This window comes from Mustelus asterias, chromosome 3 (assembly GCF_964213995.1).
Source record: "Mustelus asterias chromosome 3, sMusAst1.hap1.1, whole genome shotgun sequence".
NCBI classification, from domain to species: Eukaryota; Metazoa; Chordata; class Chondrichthyes; order Carcharhiniformes; family Triakidae; genus Mustelus; species Mustelus asterias.
In genome coordinates, this window is record NC_135803.1 from 16,529,277 (window position 1) to 16,546,522 (window position 17,246).

The 17,246-nt window shown below is 47.0% G+C and overlaps 1 protein-coding gene across 1 annotated transcript in view; it reads left to right on the top strand.

Moving 5' to 3' along the window:
* hltf (helicase-like transcription factor) overlaps positions 1 to 17,246 on the top strand; it is a 92,851-nt gene that overhangs the window by 45,526 nt on the left and 30,079 nt on the right. Inside the window, exons 11-16 of the mRNA XM_078205380.1 lie at positions 1,646 to 1,725; positions 2,374 to 2,442; positions 3,472 to 3,576; positions 8,035 to 8,132; positions 8,276 to 8,419; positions 13,738 to 13,876. Coding sequence (XP_078061506.1) covers positions 1,646 to 1,725; positions 2,374 to 2,442; positions 3,472 to 3,576; positions 8,035 to 8,132; positions 8,276 to 8,419; positions 13,738 to 13,876 — 635 coding nt within the window. The remainder of the gene's footprint in view (positions 1 to 1,645; positions 1,726 to 2,373; positions 2,443 to 3,471; positions 3,577 to 8,034; positions 8,133 to 8,275; positions 8,420 to 13,737; positions 13,877 to 17,246) is intronic.

Sequence of the window (17,246 nt, forward strand, 5' to 3'; positions counted from 1 at the left end):
TTAAACTTTAATGTGCCATATGTGTTTGAAGAAGTGGCCCCATTAATTTCAAACAGTTTCAACAGTAAAGATTGTGAAATTCAATCAGTAAACCAGCAAGTAAGGAATACAAGTGCTTATAAACACTGGAGTTGCTTGGGCTTTTCTGATCACTGCCTCAAATCTGTTCCTTGCCGACCACTCTGCAACTAGTCTCACTTTGCAAGTGGGATCTGTTTTCTTTCATGCTGGAAAACCACTGACTCTCTTGGTCTAGCACTCTCGCCTCCGAGTCAGATAATTGTGTGTTCCCAATCCAGAGACTTGAGCACTCAATCTAGGCTGATGTTCCCAGTGTAGGACTGAGGGAGTGCTGCGCTGTCCGAGGTACCGTCTGCCAGATGAGATGTTGCACCGAGGCCTTGTATGCCTGCACAGGTGTACGACAAAGATCCCATGGCATTATTTCAAAACCGTGCAGGGGAAATCTCCCACTGTCCTGGCCAGTATTTATGGTGAAGTGGAGATGCCGGCATTGGACTTGGGGTGGGCACAGTAAGAAGCCTCACAACACCAGGTTAAAGTCCAACAGGTTTACTTGGAATCCAAATAAACCTGTTGGACTTTAACCTGGTGTTGTGAGACTCCTTGCAGTATTTATCACAGAAATGTTACAGTGCAGAAGGAGGCCATTGGGCCCATTGTGTCTGCACCAGCTCTCTGAGCACTTCACCCAGTGCCATTCTCCCCACAACCCTTGTTTCTTTTCAAATAATCATCTAGTTCCCTCTTGAATGCCTTGATTGAACATATCTCCACCACACTGAATGCATGGGCTGGATGGCCTACTCCTGTAACTATGTTTATTCCAAACTCAAACCACTCATAGAATTATAGAATCCCTACAGTGCTGAAGGAGGCCATGCGGCCCATCGAGTCTGCACCGACCACAATCCCACCCAGACCCTATCTCCATAACCCCATGTATTAACACTAGTTAGTCCCCCTGACACTAAGGGTCAACTTAGCATTGCAAATCAACCTATACCGCACATCTTTGGAGAGTAGGAAGAAACCGGAGCACCCGGAGGAAACCCACGCAGGCACGGGGAGAACGTGCAAACTCCACACAGACAGTGACCCGAGGCCGGAATTGAACCCAGGCCCCTGGCGCTGCGAGGTAGTGGTGCTAACCACTGAGCCACCGTGCCGCCCACCCGCGATGTGGAAGAGTTTTTTTTGTTCATCGCTGTTGCTTCTTTTACCAATTACCTTAAATCTGTGCTTTCTGGTACTTAACCCTTCCACCAATGGAAACAGTTTTCCCCCCTTGTCTACTCTGTCCAGACCACTCGTGAGTTTGAATGCGTCTGTCAAATCTCCTCTCGGCCTTCGTTTCACTCGATGTCTCAACTCAACAGCAGATGCTGCCGTCATTTGTTTTGTTGCTATTTGTGGGCGCGTGCTGTGTCCAGTATGGCTGACACATTTCCACACCAGTACCTCCCCTTTGAAAGCTCTGTATTGGCTGTGAAGAGATTTGGGATGTCCCGAAGTCACTATATAAATGCAAATCTTCACTTTCCTTTGACGGTGATAGTTTCTGAAATTTCCTTTCTCCTTTTTCTGCTGTTACTTTCATCAACTGTCCCGCTGTTTTGTACAGGACAAAGATGGAGAGAGTCAAATACACGTACAGCAGTGACTCTGAAAAGGATGAAGAATGGGTCTCCGCAAAAAAGAAAGGCAAGTTCTCTGGCAAGGACCCATTTTATCCACTGTGTTTATTGGTGTGGATTTCCAGGGCCCAATCTAGAATGGTCATATAACCAACATGAATAAGACAGGTTATCTGGCTGTTTGATGTTACTGTACTGCTTGTAGTTTGGCATTTCTTAGATTACAACAGTACTTAAGGGTTGCGAATCTGTGGAATTTCCTACCCAGTGAAGCAGTTGAGGCTACCTCATAGTTTTTAAGGCAAGGATAGATAAATGTTTGAACAGTAAAGGAATTAAGGGTTATGGTGAGTGGGCGGGTAAGTGGAGCGGAGTCCAAGAAAAGATCAGACATGATCTTATTGAATGGTGCAGCAGGCTCGAGGGGCCAGATGGCCTACTCCTGCTCCTAGTTCTTACATTTGGAAAAAAACATGCTTGATTGACTGCGAAGTGATTTGCAATATTCTGAGGTTGTGAAAGACACTGGGTAAAATTTTCCCGTCCCTCCCGCAACGGGAATCATAACAGGCGGTCACAGACCATGCAAAGGTCCGTTGAACTCAGGTGGGATTGTCCGGTCTTGGGGCGAGCGAAGCTGGAAAATCCCACACACTAAGTGTGACTATCTTTCTTTTTTTGTCAGTTGTGACATGGTTACCGTTCTTTATTGCAGTGAAAACACAGGCGAAACGTGCGATGGGTAAAAGAACAGAATGGAAACCTCCAAATAGCGGGAGAAAAGGTGAACTATTTAAAAACAAATCAGACTTTAAGGAAGCTGGCAGGAATTCTCCAGCCATTCACACTGGCGGGATTCTCCGGTCCCGCTGCAGTCAATGGAGATTGGCTGAGCGCCAAATTCTCCATCCTCGCTTGCAGTAGCGACGGGGCGTGATTAGCTGGAAAATTTCGGCCGATATTTTCCGTGTAGTTGCTTGTGTAAAATCATAGAAACCCTACAGTGCAGATAGAGGCCACTTGACCCATTGAGTCTGCACCGACTCTCCGACAGAGTATCTCACCCAGGGCCACACCCCCATCCTATCCCTGTAGCCCCCCACGCATTAACCCGCTAATCCCCCCCCTAACCTACACATCTTGGGATACTAAGGGGCAATTTAGCACGGCCAGTCCACCAACTTGCACAGCTTTGGACTGTGGGAGGGAACCGGAGCACCCGGAGGAAACCCACGCAGACACAGGGAGAACGTGCAGACTCCACGCAGACAGTGACCCAAGGTTGGAATTGAACCTGGGTCCCCGGAGCTGTGAGGCAGCAGTGCTAACCACATCCATGATCTGAAAGGTCTCGGTGTAAATCCTAAGGGGGGGGGGTGGTTCTCTATGGTCTAAGTTTTGTTTGGGAAATTGTGAGAAGTATAAACCTGTTTTCATTCTGAGGATGGGGGCACTTATTGCAGTTCCTTCTCACCCTGAGAAGGCTGTGGTGGACCACATTCTTGAACTAATGCACTAATGTATGAAAGGTCCTTTAGGCAAACTAGAAACTGAATGCTGGAAATGCACAGAATCTCATTGATTATTTTTTCTCTCAGTTCTATTAATGCCATTTATAGATTTGCTTTCATGGCTGGTTTGGGGGGGTCAGTGTTTCTGACTTTGTTCGAATAGATGATTTCATTGTGAATTTAAACCCTGTTTTGTTGGAAGAATATCTGTGACAGGAGGGGGGGAAATAAACCATTACTTGGACACCTTGTAATAGGTGTTGTTTGCATTTTTAAAAAAATGTAATTTTTCTATGTGATAGGCATCGCTGATAACAAGTCGCAGCCTAAATGTGGCCTGATGGAGGATATTGATTTCGCAGCTGCACTTGGCGGGTCAAGTTCCACATTGAAGGTGATGAAGAAAGGTAATGCTTCTTCTGCGCGGGTAACTGGAGTTTTTTATTTTCCTCCTTTTGTTGGCAGTGATTCCTTCTCACCGTCCCCCAGCTGGAGGGGCTGAATGCTCTGCTGGACCCTCTCGGGGTGGGGGGGAAGGAAGAGAACGGGACGGGACACCAGACTATTGAGTTGATCAGCCATGATCGTAATGAATGTTGGAACAGGCTCAAAGGGCCAAATGGCCTTCTCCTGCCTCTCATTCCTATGTTTCTTCTTTCCCAGGCCTCCCAGATTGTAGAAGCACATAAGCACCCAAGTTTGCACTTTTTGCTACATTTTACAAGCGTGTCAGCAGGTCTTGTGATGCAGTGGGTAGCGTTCCTGCCTCTAAATCAAAGGTTGCAGTTCGAATCCCACCCCAGGACTTGATGGCCAAGGAAGGTGCGTTCATAACGCGGCCAAATAGGCTTGAGTATCAACCTGCAAATCCTTCCAACATGCCAGTGGCTGGCAGTAAGAGCTGGAGAGATTCCTGGCCAATCGTGTGACAGATCATTGCAGCCTCTCCCATCAGTATCCGTAGCTCTAGACTACAACTCGCTGTGAAAGTGCATGTTGCCACAGCAACTCTGATTCCCCGAGTAAGCTGTAACACCACCACCACAAGCTTGTCATCACCTCTTGTAAAGTGGAACCATACAGCGCAGGAAGAGGCCATTCAGCCCCACATGCCTGTGTCAGCGATTCAGTTAGTCACAATTCCCCTGCACTAATTCTTGTTGAAAGTTACTAATTGTATCTACATCTGTGCATTGCAGGCAGTGCACATCTCCACACTTCTGTTCTTTTGCTACCTAATTGGTTTCCTTGTTTTTGTTTGTAGATTTTTCAACCCAGTGGAGTCTTGGTGCTAATATTCTGGATAATGATAAGATTCTTTTCACAGAATAACAGAAGAAAAAATAACAATTGCAATACCTTTAGTGCCTCTTAGATGGTGCTAGTGGAACATGTACGAATGCCATATTCCAGTATTTCACAAACGCTTGCAGAGTGCTCCTCCATGGGGAGGCGATGGCCTAGTGGTATCATCTATTAATCCAGTAACTCAGCTAATGTTCTGGGGACCCGGGTTCGAATCCCGCCATGCCAGATGGTGGAATTTGAATTCAATAAAAAATGTCTGGAATTAAGAATCCGCTGATGACCATGAAGCCATTGTCGATTGTTGGAAAAACCCATCAGGTTCACTAATGTCCTTCAGGGAAGGAAATCTGTTGTCCTTACCTGGTCTGGCCTACATGTGACTCCAGAGCTACAGCAATGTGGTTGACTCTCAACTGCCCTCCGGCAACCAGGGATGGGCAGTTCTTGTCCCAAGAATGAATATTTTGTTTATAAATACAGGAAGACATCTCCAAGCCCTTCAATTAAGGAGGATGAAACGGGATGTTGGGAGACAGGGTAGGATAGAATAGGACATTGAGGGTTGGGAGTGTGGGATCAATGGAATGAACGATGAGTGTTTTTTGAAAGTGGAGATGGAGGTGACAAAATGGAGGGAATTGGGCGAGGGCGTAAGTGCTGTACTTTTACAATGAATACTTGCATCATCTGGTAATGGGAATTGGTTGTTGCACAGAAATGTTGCTGCCTTTTTAAGCAGTTTTTAAAACTTATTTGGTTTAATTTGCATGGTGCCTTTATTAGTGACATGTCCCAAGCTACTTCCTAGCAGTTATTGGGCAAAGATTGACACCAAGCTGTGTATGGAGGGGTTGGGAAATCTTGGTCGAAGAGGTAGGTTTTAAAAGTATATTAAGAGCAGATAGGCTGGAGGAGGGAATTCCAGAGCTTGATTCCTCCTGTGGTCTAGTGGTGTAGGTCACTGAACTGGTAAACCACAAACCTAGAGCAATGCTTTGTGGGCCCAGGCTTGAATCCCACTGCAGTAGATGATAAATTGTCTGAGTTGGTTTTGCTCAGTTGGCTGGTTCATGATGCAGAGTGACACCAACAGCATGGGTTCAATTCCCATACCGGCTGAGCTTACCTGTGAAGGCCCTGCCTTCTCAACCTTGCTGCTTGCCTGAGATGTGATGACCCTCGGGGCCTTGTGGTCATCTGCAACAACAGCAACTTTACCTTTGGTTCCTTCTGTGGTGTAGGTCACTCAACTGGTAAACCACTCTGTGCTCTGTGATCCCAAGTTCGAATCCCACCGCGGTAGATGGTAAAAAATAGTCCTGTGGCAGGCATGGGTGAGCTGAAAATTAATCCCCGCAAAGTGTCAACTATCTTGCAGTGTTGTTCACATTTTACTCTGGTCGTTAACTCAGAGGTTTAGACTGTGGTGCTAAAAATGCAGAAGTCACGGGTTCGATCCCCGCACGAGCCAACGACGCTTACACTTTTTTTCCAGACCCGCTGCTGAGTAACAAAGTAGTAGAAATGGCGATCAGTTACCCAATGGCAGCTGACCTGTGCCAAGGTCACCCTGTGCCAAGGTCTAACCAAGCACACCCCCAAGATCGGTCATGGAATTTTCCCGTCCCGCCCGCCACGGGAATCACAGCAGGTGGGACACGGACCATGTAAAGATCCGTTGAACCTCGGGCGTGAATTTCCGGTCTTGGGGCGAACGCGGCCGGAAAATCCCGCCTCTAATCTGTGAAGTCTGTGGCCTTGCTCCCTATGAAAGGCGTGCAATGGGTTGAAGGTCTTTAACATAGAAACATAGAAGAGAGGAGCAGGAGGAGGCCATTCAGCCCTTCGAGCCTGCTCCGCCATTCATCACGATCATGGCTGATCGTCCAACTCAATAGCCTCATACTGCTTTCTCCCCATAACCTTTGATCCCATTCGCTCCAATTTGATCCCATTCGCTCCAATTTGATCCCATTTGCCCCTAAAGACAAGTGTGTGCTCAAATTCGTCATAAAAAGAGTTGGCACTCACACCCCTGGAAAGAGGAAGAGAGAATTCGGCAGCGTGCTGGCAGCAATAAGGAAGACAGCTGCGAAGAAAGATTAATCTGTACAAAATTGCTACCATTAAAGTTATTTCAAAGATTAACGAGAAGTTCCAGAGCGTGAGGTCGAGACCGGAGGATCAACAATTACACAGACCCAACAGCTGAATTTATCGACATTATTAGGGTTAAAATCCAGTTGGGTTGGCGTACCTGGGGCGGGGGGGGGGGGGGGGGGGGGGGCGATTCTCCCATCCCATTGCGCTGCTTTTTTTTAGCGCAGGGGGTCAGGAGATTCGAGCGGTGGCAGATTCGCGCTAGGCGTCTGGGCCTCCACGCATCTCCCAGCGCCTATTTCCAGCACCATCAGCTCCACGCCAGAAATCGGACATGTTCGGGGGGGCCGTGGAGGGGGTCGGGGGTCGGTAGAGCAGCGATGCAGGGTCGCGGGGCTGGCCAGCGATTGAGCTGGTCAGCAGTCGGGAAGCTGACAGACAGGGGCCGATCTCGGTGCTGACAGATCGGCGCATGCGCAGTGGCCCACTCAGCGCTATGCTGCCGGCCTCTCCCGCGGGAATAGGCCCCGGCCGCAGATTTCTCGCGTGATTTATGCTGAGGCACTCTGCAGTGCGCAGAGTGTGGGAGATTCTTTTTGAAACAACTGCTTGAAAAAAACCAGCGGATTTACTCCAGTTTTTACACGAATTCGACACTTAGAATTTTTTTGGGAGAGTCCCACCTCGAAACGGGTTTGTCAAAAGGCAAACTTAACTTATTTTTCAGTAAAATGAGCAATAGAAATTGCGCAGTCAGGCAGCATGTGTGCAGAGAGAGAGAGAGGGCTGACATTTCAGATCAATGGCTTTTCATTAAACGAGTTTGTATTTATTGCTAACTCTCTCTCTTATCTTCGATCAGGCAAAACCCGTTTTCACACCTGCATCTCTTTTCTCAGCTCTAATAGGAAGGTCACCGACTTGAAATTCGAGCCTTACTTACCATAGAACCATCGAGAAGCTACAGCACAGAAGGAGGCCATTCAACCTCTTGTCCATGCCATCCTGAGAACCCGGCACAGTGGTTAGCACTGCTGCCTCATAGCGCCAGGGACCTGGGTTCGATTCCCAGCTTGGAGTTTGCACATTCTCCCTGTGTCTGTGTGGGTTTACTCCGGGTGCTCCAGTTTCCTCCCACAGTCCAAAGATGTGCGGGTTAGGTTGATTGGCCATGCTGAATTGCCCCTTAGTGTCAGGGAGACTAGCTAGGGTAAATGCACGGGGTTATGGGGATAGGGCCTGGGTGGGATTGTGGTCGGTGCAGACCGGATGGGCCGAATGGCCTCCTCCTGCTCTGTAGGATTCTTTGATTCTAGAACCCCACAGGTGCCCTTTCTAACCCCACCTTCCTGCACCCGACCCTCTCTCCACGGATGCTGCCTTACCTGCAAAGTGTTTCTGACATTTTCTGTTCATATTTCAGCACTCCCAGTGTTTTTGTTTTTGTTTTGTTTCAGGTTGTACAAGCACGCAGACCAGCGCTAATGCAGCATCTAACCCGAAAGCAAGATCCACCCTGATTGTGTGTCCTCTGTCAGTGCTCAGTAACTGGATTGTAAGTGCTTTACGGCAGATTTGAGACTTCCCCTTCCAAACTGGGTTGTAATCTTCATCAATATCCTCCTTTTATTATAATGAGTCCTAAAGGTATGAATCCAAAGCAGTTGAAATAACTCGAGATGTGACTCTGTCTTTCAGGATCAGTTTGAGCGGCACTTGTATCCTGATGTGAAATTGAATATGTATCTTTATTACGGATCAGAGAGAAATAAGGGGGCAGCTTTTCTTGCTCAACAGGATGTCGTGTTGACTACCTACAATACGTTAACAGTTGATTATGGGGTAGGTGGTGAATGTTAGATTGGCGCAATATTGAAATCCATTACAGTCTTTCAAGATATACATGCTCTCTCTATCTGTCTCTCTCTCTTTCTGTATCTGTCTCTCTCACTGTGTCTGTCTATCTGTCTCTCTCTCTCTCTCTGTATCTGTCTCTCTCTCTCTTTCTGTCTCTGTCTCTCTCTATCTCTCTCGCTCTCTCACTGTGTCTGTTTATCTGTCTCATTCTCTCTCTCTGTCTCTGTCTATCTGTCTCATTCTCTCTCTCTGTATTTGTCTCTCTCTCTCACTCTCTCTCTGTATCTGTCTCTTTCTCTGTCTCTGTCTATCTGTCTCTCTCTCCTCCCTTCAAGTTTAAGTCAAAATATTTAACTGACAGTCACAAGCACTTTCGCAATTGAGTTTCTTTTACTTTTCTGAAGGGTTTTTACAAGTTGTGCCGAAGTCTGAAGTACAGTCCAGGGACAGGCCCTCTGGCCCTCCAAGTCCGTGCTGATCATGATGCCCTAACTAAACCAAAATAAAATCCTTTCTTCCCTTATTCGGTCCTTATCCCTCTATTCCCTCCCTATTCATGCACCCATCCAGATGCCTCTTAAATGTTGCTAATGTGCCTGCTTCCACCATTTCCTTTAAAAATGGCGATCCTCGGCTGTCCACGTTGCTGGTGGGGTGGACAATCGGAGGCCGTCTCGCCAGCAAAACGTCGTGGGAGCCGATCTTTGAAGGATTTTTATTTTTCAAAGTCTCGGCCAATACGGGCAGAGAAAGCCGCCATTGCTGTTGGCGCCATCAACGCCGCTTTTCCTGCCTTCCATCGGCCTTTGCTGATTTTCAGGTAAATCCCACCCTCGGTCAAAGAGGAAAATGGATTCTAAGCCGAAGGAGGAATGTTTGGGACGGCAGACGATAGTCGCTCTCCAAGCAATGGGCTTTGAAGAGGCTCCTCGAGATGGAGAGGCAGGAGGATTGAGGGATGAAGCCCTGGAGAGTAGGAGCCAGGCAGCAGAATGCACACGTACTAATGGCAAAGTGAAAGGGTGAGATCACAAGAGGCTGGAGTCAGTAAAACGCTGAATTTGGTTGAGAGATTGAAGGAAGGCTGTGGAAGAGCAGCACAGAGGGACAAGGTAATAGCCGAATTGGAAGAGCATGCAGGTTTTCTTTTGAAGTTTGAGGCATTGAAATGGAGGGCTTGGAGTCAATACACGTCGGTTATGATGGAGTGATTGGGATTGTAGGATAAGATGCAGGCAGTTTTGGACGTGGATAAGCCAGCAGAGCAATGGAATAGTCATGTGCAGGTGAAGTTAAAGTAAAAGTTTATTTAATAGCCTCACAAGTCGACTTAATCAAAACTGCAATGAGGTTACTGTGAAAATTCCCTATTCGGCGCCTGTTCGGGTACACTGAGGGAAAATTTAATATGGCCAGTGCACCTAACCCAGCATGTCTTTCGGACTTTGGGAGGAAACCGGAGCACCCGGAGGAAACCCACGCAGACACTGGGAGAACCCAGGGACCTGGGTTTGATTGCCGACTTGGGTCACTGTCTGTGCGGAGTTTGTATATTTTCCCCGTGTCTACGTGGGTTTCCTCCAGATGCTCCGGATTTCCTCCCACAGTCCAAAGACGTGCGGATTACATTGATTGGCCATGCTAAATTGCCCCTTAGTGTCCCGGGATGCATAGGTTAGAGGGATTAGTGGGGTAAATATATGGGTTATGGGAATGGGACCTGGGTGGGATTGTTGTCGGTGCAGACTCGATGGGCCGAATGGCCTTCTTCTGCACTGAAGGGATTTTTCTTCTTCTATGAACGTGCAAACTCCACACAGACAGTGATCCGAGCCGAGAATTGAACCCGGGTCCCTGGTGCTGTGAGGTAGCCATGCTAACCACTGCGTCTCCGTATATGACAGGTTATGTGGAATAATTGTCGAGCAAGATCTTGGAGGAGGAAATCGGCAGATTTATTATATAGAAAATGTGGAGTTATAAACTTGGCTTAGGGTCAAAGAGGCCACTTGCTGACAGTTCTTTTCAGCTTAAACCTGTAGTTGATGGTGAGCAGGAACTGGTGCTGTTTTTTCTGCCTGCTCCCCGCAGTTAAAGGCACACCGGTTAAATGTGACACCGATCTCCCATCTCACAGGATTCATGTTATCAAAAGGAACTTCCTGATATAATGGCAGGAAGCTGCGGAATCCGCAGTGCTGTATCTGTGGAAGTTAACACGGGAAAAGCAATGGGAAGTGAGCTAATGTAACTGAGGGTCAGGAACATGTTGATGATTCCCACAAGGGTTATGATGACAGATAGGGCTGGATGCAGTATTTCTATTGAATTAATAATGCAGGAGATTTGTAATCGAAGTAGCTTCCCATTATGCTGTGCCCCTCTGCAGTCAGGTGAATCGGAATTACATGTTTGACCTGCTATACAATACATTGCTTTAAACTCTTAAAGCGACATTACATGAGATAGCTAAATAAATAATTTACGCATTTTCTGTGTGTGTGCGTCCACACCAAGAGTTACGTTGCAACATTGACCACACTTCGAAGGTTTTTTAAAAAGTTTTTATTTATTAGTGTCACAAGTAGGTTTACATTAACACTGCAATGGAGTTACTGTGAAAATCCCCTAATTGCCGCACTCCGGCACCTGTTCGGGTGCAAAGAACAGTACAGCACAGGAACAGACCCTTTGGCCCACCAAGCTGCACCGATCATGCTGTCCGATCTAGACCAACCGCCTGTGTCCCTCTATTCCCCAGCGGCACAGTAGCATAGTGGTTAGCACTGCTGCCTCACAGCGCCAGGGACCCGGGTTCGATACCCTGTTTGGGTGACCCAAGCTGGGAATCGATCCCAGGTCCCTGGTGCTGTGAGGCAGCGGTGCTAGCCACTGTGCCGCCAAGTATTCCATTGGCTGCGGGACATACTGAAGTTATGAGCCCAATGTATAAATGCAAGTCTTTCTTTAAGAAGAGCAACAATCTATTCCAAGTGTAAAGGACTGGTCACAAGATAAATTAATGATTTAGATGAGGGAACTAAATGTGATATCTCCACATTTGCAGATGATACAAAGCTAGGTGGGAGGGTGAGCTGTGGGGAGGATGCAGAGACGTTTCAATGCGATTTGGACAAGTTGAGTGAATGAGCAAATGCATGGCAGATGCAATATAATGTGGATAACTGTGAGGTTATCCACTTCTGTAGCAAAAACAGAAAGGCAGGTTATAATCTGAGTGGCTATACATTGAGAGAGGGGAATGTGCAATGAGACCTGTGTGTCCTCGTACGTCAGTCACTGAAAGTAAGCATGCGGCTGCGGCAAGCGGGAAAGAAGGCAAATAGTACATTGGCCTTCATAGCGAGAGAATTCAAATACAGGAGCTGGGATGTCTTTCTGCGGTTATAAAGGGACTTGGTGAGACCACACCTGGAAATTTGTGTGCCGTTTTGGTCTACTTATCTGAGGAAGGATGCTCTTGCTATGGAGGGAGTGCAGTGAAGGGTTACCAGACTGATTTCTGCGATGGCAGAACTGACGTATGAGGAGAAATAGGATTATATTCGCTGGAGTTCAGAAAAATCAGGGGGGAATCTCATAGAAACCTAAAAAATTCTAACAGGACTAGAAAGGTTAGATGCAGGAAGGATGTTCCTGATGGTAGGAGAATCCAGAACCAAGGGTCACAGTCTGAGGATAAGGGGTAAACCATTTAGGACTGAGATGAGAAGTTTCTTCACCCAGAAAATGGTAAGCCGGTGGAATTCGCTACCACAGAAAGCAGTTGAAGCCAAAGCACTGTGGGGGGAATCCGAGCAAAAAAAACTCTTGAATCTGCCACGGCCGTAAAAACAAGAGATTTTCTCACCTGTTTTTTGGGCAAGTCCAAATCCAGTATCTTATCCACTTCAAAGCAAGAAGAATTGGGGTAAACCATTCCTTGTCTGTAGCGGAAGGGGGCGGGGCTTAAATTGCCAGCAAGCCTGCTACAGTGGCAGAGGGCGCCATTGTGTATGTGCAAACCTCATGCGCAATGGCAACCAGCAGAAACCTGACGGGTCTGAGAGAGAGACCTATCTGAGTCAGGCCTCTGCATCATGCAGCCGAACTCGATCCAGCTCCCCCCCCCCCCCCCCCCCCCTTGCTATCACGGGAGCCTGCGGCCGATCGCAAGTCTCCCCACGCCCAGAAATATTGCTACCCACACCTAACGCCCCCCCCCTCCCTCCCCATCGATCGCCTGCAGAGTGGCAACGGGCCCCCCCTCCCTCACGAATCGCCTGCAGTGTGTGCAGCAGCCTGCCCTCCCCAATAAGACACACTCCCTCAGGCCCTACCCCCTTGGCATTGCCCATTTGGGCAATGCCAAGGTGCCTGGTGGGCAGTGCCAGGCTGGCAGTACCATGCTGGCACTACCCAAGGGGCACCCCCCCTTGTCCCCGACCTTCCCAAGGGGCCTAAATGGCCTCCGGTTCTACTCGTAAAAAAGGTATTCTAGACAGTATGCTTTGTCTGTATAGTGTGCAAGAAACAATATTTTTCACTGTATACTCATACATGTGACAATAATAAAGCAAATCAAATCAAAAAAATTAAAGGATATGGGGGGTGGCGGGAATAGGTTACTGAGTTGGACGGTCAGCCATGATCAGAATGAGTGGGCAGTTCAGGCCCACAGGGCCGAATGGCCTAATCCTGCTCCTATTTTCTATGTTTCTATAACAGTGGGTAGATTGAAAAGCACCAACACAAAATATTACATCAGATCACATGATGCTGGGGGATGCAACTTAAAATTAGATAAAACTAAGTTTGAAATGAATACTTGAGGGAGTGATGAATGTTTGCAACAGTGTGTCACAGAAGATGCAGCCAGCATAATCAAAGACCCGACGCACCCCGGACATTCTCTCTTCCACCTTCTTCTGCCGAGGAAAAAGATACAAAAGTCTGAGGTCATGTACCAACCGACTCAAGAACAGCTTCTTCCCTGCCGCTGTCAGATATTTGAATGGACCTACCTCGCATTAAGTTGATCTTTCTCTACACTCCTAGCTTTGACTGTAACACTACATTTTGCACTCTCTCGTTTCTTTCTCTATGAATGGTATGCTTTGTCTGTAAAGCGCGCAAGAAACAATACTTTTCACTGTGTACTAATACATATGACAATAAATCAAATCAAACCAAAATGTTGTCTAAATGCAGGAAGTTGTGGTACAGTTTGCAAGTGGGAGGCATTGGACTGGATTATTATCATTTGTCATCTTACATGAATTATTATTAATTTGCCCTGACAGAGCGGCAGTGCCAGCCCGCTGCACAAAGTGCACTGGCTCCGTGTGGTATTGGATGAAGGACACACCATCCGGAACCCGAATGCCCAGCAGACGAAAGCAGCGCTCTCACTAACTGCTGAACGAAGATGGGTGTTAACAGGTAGGGTTGGGAGGTGTGTGTTGTGCTGACCCACCGATCAGTGTGACATCCGCCCGGATGAAAGATACTGGGTCGGACGATGCGGGAGAAATGGTGGTGAGGCTGAGGCTACCCGTGCTCGCTGTGAGTAAAGTGTAAATCCATCAGCAAGTTTTGCCCACTGCGTGTGTACAATACGGAGGTGAAGCCGCCATCTGAGATGCCGTGTGGCACTGCTAACTTGGTAAAAGAAACAGGTTGAACTGCATAATTCTCTCTACTTCCCTGATATCTGAACCCTAAGCTTGCTAGTTTGCTTGCCCATTCCAGTGTTAGTAAAATTTTCACAGCATGGTGAATCTCCGTTATTGCTAAACAACCTCTCTGACACTGAAAATGGACTTAGACCATCAGATATAGGAGCTGAATTAGACCATTCGGCCCATCGAGTCAGCTCCGCCATTCAATCATGGCTGATATGTTTCTTAATCCCATTCTCGTGCCCTTTTACCCCATCACCTTTGAACCCTTACCAATCAAGAACCTATCAATGACCTGGCCTCCACAGCCTTCTGTGGCAATGAATTCCACAGATTCACCAGCCTCTGGCTGAAGAAATTCCTCACCTTGGTTCTAAAAGGTCATCCCTTTACTCTGAGGCTGTGCCATCAGATCTGAATCTCTCCTATTAATAGAAACATCCTCTCCATGTCCACTGTATCCAGGCCTTTCCGTATTCTGTAAGTTTCAATAAGATCCCCCCTCATCCTTCTAAACTCCATCGAGTACAGACACAGAATCCTCAAACGCTCCGCATGCGTCAAGATTTTCATTCCTGGGATCATTCTTGTGAACCTCCTCTGGACCCTCTCCAAGGCTGGCACCTCCTTCCTTAGATACGGGGCCCAAAATTGCTCTCAATATTCCAAATGTGGCCTTATAAAGCCTCAGCAATACATCCCTGCTTTGACTAGTATGGCATCTCATTCCTTCAGATTCTAGTTATTTTAAAATGTTGATTTCTGGTGCTTTTATCTACCAATTGAATCTTTCTTGTCTACTCTTACTTCCCTCAACCGGGTTTGTCATTGAGTTAACTATTCTGAGCTGGCACTTCCTGATTCAGCTTCTGCATGCCTCGTTATCAGCCTGGTTGGTTATGGCAGTGTACATTGCTTGCCCTGTTTACCCCGGTGCCAGAACTCCCATTGAGGCTGCTGTGCTTTTTGGATAGACGACTGAAAGGAAGTTTTGTTTTTATTCATTCGTGAGACATTGGCGCCGCCGGCTGATCAGCATTCACTGCTCATCCCTAGTTGCCCTTAAACTGAGTGGCTTGTTCGACCATTTTAAGAGATCAATTAGGTGTCAACCACATTGCTGTGGCTCTGGAGTCACATGTAGGCCAGGTAAGGACGGCAGATTTCCTTCCCTAAAGGACATTAGTGAACCAGATGGGTTTTTACAACAATTGACAATGGTTTCGTGGTTATCAGTAGATTCTTAATTCCGGATATTTTTAAAATTGAATTCACATTCCACCATCTGCCGTGGTGGGATTCGAACCCGGGTCCCCAGAACATTAGCTGGGTTTCTGGATTAATAGTCTAGTGATAATACCACTATCACTAGTGGTATTGCCATTGCCTGTCCACTAGTTCTAAAGCAAAGGTTCATTTTAAAAACAGTAAGAAGTCTCACAACACCAGGTTAAAGTCCAACAGGTTTATTTGGTAGCAAAAGCCTTTGTGGCTTTGGTAGAAAAAGTGGCTTTTGCTACCAAATAAACCTGTTGGACTTTAACCTGGTGTTGTGAGACTTCTTACTGTGTTTACCCCAGTCCAACGCCGGCATCTCCACATCATTTTAAAAAGTCAGGGCAGATTACTGGCTGCAGAATCTGACCAAAATCTGAGATAAAGTATGAAAATTGCAAATATTGGAAGTATCCAACAGGTTCACTGGGATCCTTTAGCTTCCTTTAGGGAAGGAAATCGGCCATTCTTACCCGGTCTGGCCTACATGTGGCTCCAGAGCCACAGCAATGTGGTTGACTCTCAACTGCCCTCGGGCAACTAGGGATGGGCAATAAATGCTGGCCCAGCCAGCGACACCCATGTCCCACAAATGAATAAAAAAAAAGGTTGGCTAGCATCTGTAAAGAAAAAGTGCAGCGATCATGAGCTGAGGCTCCTAGTTGATATATCTTTCCCCCCTCACTAATGCATATTCATATTAAGTATTTTTTATTATCACTGCAAGGTATGAAAGTCTATGTGCATTGAATTTGCTTTGATAATAAGTATGCGGATTAATATGTTCTTGTGAATCTGTTAATATAAAAACCTGATTATGAAGCATCAGGAGTACTCAAGTCACGCTATGAAGATCGGTACGATATACAAACGAGGCCTGATTAATCGGACTCACACTGGGTATATAAGTTACTGACGATGTTTAATTAACAAAAAGGTTTCATTATTGAGGATCTGATTGTTTGATTATTCAGCAGATCCCGAGAGTATTTTGTAATTAAACAATGCAGGTGATCTTCCTGAGCTGTTACTTACCCTAGATGTTACAGAGGGAAAGGCTTGGGTGTTCAGGGCAGCCTGGGAGTTGTGGTTTTACTTAGAAAACTTGTTCTGTGCGTAAGTGCTGAAGCCGTGATTCACCAGCTGAGTCGAAATGTAGAAGCCCTTCGCTTCATCTCCAGAATGTCAGTCCCAGCACTCTGGGACGCCGTCTCTGTCAGTGTGGCTAGGCTGGTATCTCTCAATCACAAAGTTCCAAGTTCCAGTCCCAATTTAGGGTTTGAGCACAAATAGTCAAGGCTGATTGATGCTCTGGGGCAGTACGGAGGGAGCACTGCACTGCCAGAGTACTGTCTTTTGCATGAAACTTTAAACCAGGGCACCGTCAGCTTGCTCGGGTGGATGGAAAAGATCCCACGACAATATTTCAAAGAAAAGGCAAGTTACTCCTTATTTATTAGTTTCACATGTGGGCTTACATTAACACTGCAATTAAGTTACTGTGAAAATCCCCTTGTCGCCACACTCCAGCGCCTGTTCGGGTACACTGAAGGAGAATTTAGCATGACCAGTGCACCGAGCCAGCACATCTTTGGACTGTGGGAGGAAACCGGAGCACCTGGAAGAAACCCACGCAGACACGGGAGAACATGCAAACTCCACCCAGACAGTGACCCAAGCCGGGAATCGAACCCGGGTCCCTGGCGCTGTGAGGCAGCAGTGCTAACCACTGTGCCACCATGACTCCTGTAGTTCCTAAATGGCAGCACTTCACAAGTACTTAATTGGCTATAAAGATTGAGACGTCCATTGAGCATAAAAAGCATGATTGAAATGCAAATCTTTTCTTTCTCTGA